Source organism: Montipora capricornis, chromosome 11, assembly GCF_036669925.1.
Source record: "Montipora capricornis isolate CH-2021 chromosome 11, ASM3666992v2, whole genome shotgun sequence".
Taxonomy (NCBI): Eukaryota; Metazoa; Cnidaria; class Anthozoa; order Scleractinia; family Acroporidae; genus Montipora; species Montipora capricornis.
This window is the reverse complement of record NC_090893.1, coordinates 17,994,577-17,999,576: the sequence shown is the minus strand read 5'-3', so window position 1 is coordinate 17,999,576 and position 5,000 is coordinate 17,994,577. Positions and strand designations below refer to the sequence as shown.

The window sequence follows — 5,000 nt, the reverse complement described above, 5'->3', positions numbered from 1 at the left end:
AATTTAAAATACCGTCATTTTCACCTAAGTGTGGACACGTCACGAGGAAAACATGCTCTAACTGGTTGCAAACATGACACGGTTTGTCTTCAATCCTCAGAAATTTGAGGGATGTTTATGCAAGTTTTCCTAGAATGGCAGCAAGACTGGATAACAAAGACCTTTTCTAAGAAATTAACCCTGATCTGATAAAGTATGCTTCAAATACGTTCAGTCAAACTATCGCACGCAAAAGTTTGCTTATGTTAACGGCTGCCAAACTCAAACTTCAAAGAAAATGTTCTCCCGTTGTGTGTCCACGCTTAGATAAAAACGACGGTACATACAAATGAAAAAAAAAAAAAGAATGTGGTGGAAAAATAGATAGAGTGAGTCCACTCGTTTTGATAGAAGGAATAAATGTGCTTCAGTTTGGAGTGGGCTGAAAAGCATAGTGCTGCCGACACTTCTGTTTAGAAATGTTCCCTTCAAATTAGGAACACAGTTGACAGATCAGTCTCTCATTTGCAGAGATGAATGCAACATACCTTTGCAGTCTGGACAAAAGTTTTTGTGGTCTGAAAAATGTGAGCTGCAACAAAAGAAACAAAAGTTGCTTACAAGCTTGTTTAATTTTGGTAATTTTATTACTACCACTGGTACGTATGATTCTTTGGGTTAATTATGCTGCATTGCATAATCTAAATGCGGGTCTTTTAATTATTAATTACCTGGACAGTATATAGCACATTTTCTAAATGGACAGTCTAGGTGGTTTATTATGGGCTGGGCACTGAGTAAATTAACCAGCTGTGCACACTCTTGTGCCACGAGATTACCCGGGTTTTTTATCTTCTACTTCCTTAACTACATTAACAACATTGAAAGTTCCCTGCTTACAAAGGCTGATGACCTCCTGAGCAAAAGTTAAATGAAATCCTTGTATGGATTTACTCAAATGCACTTCACGACAATAAGCAGCAATCAAACTCTTTCAAATCAAATGTAACATGCAGAAACATCCAACTTGGCAAGACACAAATATGCTGGGAATCTAGAAACAATAATTAGAATTTTTTTGTGACACAAATTCAGCCGGTGGTGAGGGGCAACATTTGCACTAGAAAATTCACATAACTAAGCGTCTACAATAATTACATGTATCTTCCTCTGGGACCACTCTTTCATCAACTTTATCTCTAATGAGCTTTATCTTTTGTGAAAGGACATTAGAGCAAAAGTTGAATACTATTATACTGCTCTTCAAAACATCAATAACTAACTATTTTGCCAGTAAATGATTTCCCGCACTGTATAAATTAAGTTAATATGCGTAAATGAAAGATGCAACTTTAATGTTTTGTGCCATTATTAGAGAATTAGCCAATACAGTAATGGGTAATGCACACCATATGAATAAGCGACTTAATTTCTTGCATTCTTTTTGACTTAGCTATGGAAAATGGCTACTTTGTACAGTACAAACATTCAGTTTGTTGACGTTAATGTTTTGTTTTATATCTTTTAACGTTTTGCTCCAATAAAATGTGTACAGTACTGTATTTTTTTACTTAATTTACACAGCCTGCTTACTACAGACACCCCGTTAATATGGACACAACCTATGTTCCCTTCGGTGTACGTATTAAAGGAGTTTGACTGTACATAAGAAGCTATACAGCTCCTTGTAGTCCCTAGGACCAGAAACTAAGGGCTCTTGTTTTACAGGCTTATCAAAACCAAAGAGTATATAGGAAAAGATTACTTGATGATGAATCTGAGAAACAGATACCATACCTAATAATGGGTCAATCCATGACCTACTAATTACTACTTTGGATGACAATTTAAGCGACAATTTGTCTGCTAAAGAGTTCACGTGGACACAATTTTATTCACATGCTATTGCACCCAACTCAGGGAACAAGCTTCTCGATAGGGAAATTGTAGCCCTAGGCCACAAAAACTTAAAACAGCAAGACAACCACAGTTAAGTCTAAAATGACTTTTGTTTTCACTTTTTGAAATCATATGAATACAGAAGGAAGAGGATACTATTACATAACTAGAGCAGTGAAGGAAAACTTGGATGAATTGAACAATTTGGTATCTTACAAGTCCAGTCTTCATCATACCAAGGCTAAATCTGCACAAATGGGTTTCAAATTTCTCTGCTTTCATCTAGACAAAAACCTACTTGAGAGTTCTCAACTGCAATGAGTGTTTTTTTGCACTGTTTTTTTTGCATTGTTTTCACCAATCCACACTAAAATGTTTGAAAATGACATAAACAACTGATTTCTCAAAATTCTCCTACATATTAATGAAATCCTTTTCAAAAGACCTCTCTTTTCACCTAACCACACCATTGTGTTTTCACACTTTAATTTCACCCTTTAATAAAATCTTCGTTTCTTCTTATCCCCTTCAAATGCAGGGTTTTCTGAGGTCTCCACTTTCACAATTTTAATGTACATTATAGCGGAAAATGTTTGAAAAAACATGCACTTCACAGAAGGTCAACATAAAATCCTTTCCAAATACATTGCTATCTGTCCCACGATTAGCTGTTCCTCATTTATCTTTTTCCTTAGTTTCTCCCATCCATATGAAATGGAACATTTTTTAAAGTAATTACATATACTCCCGGAAACGTTTTTTGTCAAAGTGTTAGAGGGAATGATGTGCTCAAACACATAAAAGTTTGCACTTTCACAGGGAGGACTTTTATAGCGGGGATGTGGCTCTAGCAGATAGATAAATAGATGACCCTTATTTTTAAAAAGATGATGAAAATCAAAACTTCAAGCTTGTGGGTCGTGTTTTACAGTACACCCCAGAATAAAACAGCATTTTACTTGTCATGAAGCCCAAAAAAGTCAATGATTTGAACCCAGCGGGGAACAAGGAGAAATCGACACTCGAAAACATCTCAAAGACATTTCACTTTAATTCGAATTGTACAATAACCAGGCGGGTGATCACAAAATTATCATCAAATCCGAAATTATCGCTGTCGTTTCAGCGTTCAGCCCTTACGCTTGTGACGGTAAAACCCTACGATCCACGATCAAAGAACATAACAGAATTGCAAACAAGTTGACAAAGAAAGAAAGAGCATAAATGCAAATTTCCTCCACGAACCGACTTATGCGTTAATTTTTGCCTTTGTCTTCACCATTTACACTTCGAAAGATAACAATAAGGTCTTCCAGGCGGCACATTCCAAAACAAACTGGTCATTTATTCGCACAGTGAAGCGAACAATACCATCAAAGCGACAAGGCTCTAAATTTTAAACACACAACGAGTTCCTGTCTTCTTCGCGTACTATAAGCATTACGTCTCACGCGCTATTTTGACCTTCTAATTTACTGGGGTCACAACTAAATGAAAAATGCATATACGAAGATTATCCGTCGACGATTAGAAATGCACAAATACAACACAGATTCGATTTATCAATGATCGACAACAACACGAAATGAACAAATCCGTGAATGGACATCAGTTCAAAGAGGTGGCACTAAATTGGCTTTGTGTCATTTGCGAATGGAAATTTTCGCTAGCAGGTCATAACTCGCTTATCTAAAATTTCAAAAAGACCGTCTGAGATTCTTCAATCATTGCACACTCGCATCTGGCCCGGAGCGAATTTCCAAGGACCTATAGATTTTCAAAGCTTAGCCGCTTCTCTCTGCTTGAGAGGTAGAAATGCGATATCGATAGCAAGGTTTGACCAAGGCAAAGGAAAATTGATCAACCTTTCACAGCGCGGAAGCAATTCAATTGAAGAAAGCGATCATGATCAATGCGCAGTAACGCCCTAAGAGAAAAGCGTGTTCGAATCATTCTGTCTGGTTTTATCTTGTTATACACAAAGAAGAATTTGCATCGTTCCACAGACCACGTCAAGTCTAATTATTTCATACATTAAACAAGCAAACACATTGCTAATATAAAAACAAAACAACGCTTTGTCGCAGAAAACCCTTACCTAGGGGATTCCAGAGAACGCTTGGTCTTGAAGCCCAAAAGAGAGGTCACTACAAATAGAAAATAGGCGACGATATCATTTACAAGAGCAGTGATGGAGAAAGCAGATGGTTTTTGTTGTACGTTCAAACCAAGCTCTCTCTCTTCGAAAACGCGAAAAACTAATTTCAGCTTGCGGATTTAATCACACAGAACACTAAATCCCTTTCAATAAGTACACGGCAAATGCTCCAAAAGCCATTTCCCAGATCAGCAATGCAGTATTTGAGAAAAAGGTGCTAAAATATTCATACTCCAGTAATTGCATTGTAAATTGACGAACGAGCAAAATCAAACAAACACATCTCAGTCTATCGCGCACAGTGCTGGGTATAAAAATCGAGACAAACTCACCGCAAAAAATCCATAAAGAAAAAGCCAAGAACAGACTGTTCAGCGATATCAGACCCATCCTGGGGTAGATCTACACCAAAGCCACGGAACCTTATATAAAGTCACTGAACAAAACGCTTCGTCTGCAGCATTCGGAAAGAACAAAAGACCCAGATATCTGCATGAGCGCGGATAGAGATTATTATGGGATTAGTCGTAGAATTGAAGACATGTCTCGCGTTGATAGACAAATGGGTCAAGTCTTTCCTGATCTCCTTTACATCATTGGTTGGTTTAATAAATAAATGAACAAAGGCAAAATTTCCTTTCATTTATATTTAAATATTTTGTCTGCGTGCCCCATTAGCAGGGCTACCATTTTGTTTTTGCTAGCTTCTTCATTTCATCTTCCTGGTCAATTTATCTGACCAAAAACACATCCGTTTGACAATTCGCAAGTCGTAAAGACAGAAAGCTTTTGAATCTCAACGCGCAAAATACTTTATAAATCAAGGCACACTGAAATGAGAACTGGTAAGGTAATTCGAAGAAACAAAGAGAAATCTTGCGGGAAAAGTCAAATGGGGAGCATTTTCGCTCAAAATGTAGATAGGGTAATTCACTTTGCAAAGAGAATTTGTTTATTGAAAGAT

General features: G+C 37.1%; 1 protein-coding gene across 3 annotated transcripts in view; it reads right to left on the bottom strand.

Annotated features, from left to right (window-relative positions):
• The window catches only part of LOC138024878 (inactive tyrosine-protein kinase transmembrane receptor ROR1-like), a 34,355-nt gene extending 29,832 nt beyond the window's left edge, over positions 1-4,523 (bottom strand). For all 3 annotated transcript variants that reach the window (XM_068872068.1, XM_068872069.1, XM_068872070.1), the window contains exons 1-3: positions 4,369-4,523; positions 3,977-4,025; positions 528-571 (exon numbers count right to left, since the gene is read on the bottom strand). In XM_068872068.1, the coding sequence (XP_068728169.1) occupies positions 528-571; positions 3,977-4,025; positions 4,369-4,426 (151 nt within the window). In that variant the 5' untranslated portion in view covers positions 4,427-4,523. The remainder of the gene's footprint in view (positions 1-527; positions 572-3,976; positions 4,026-4,368) is intronic.
• Positions 4,524-5,000: the final 477 nt, after the last annotated feature.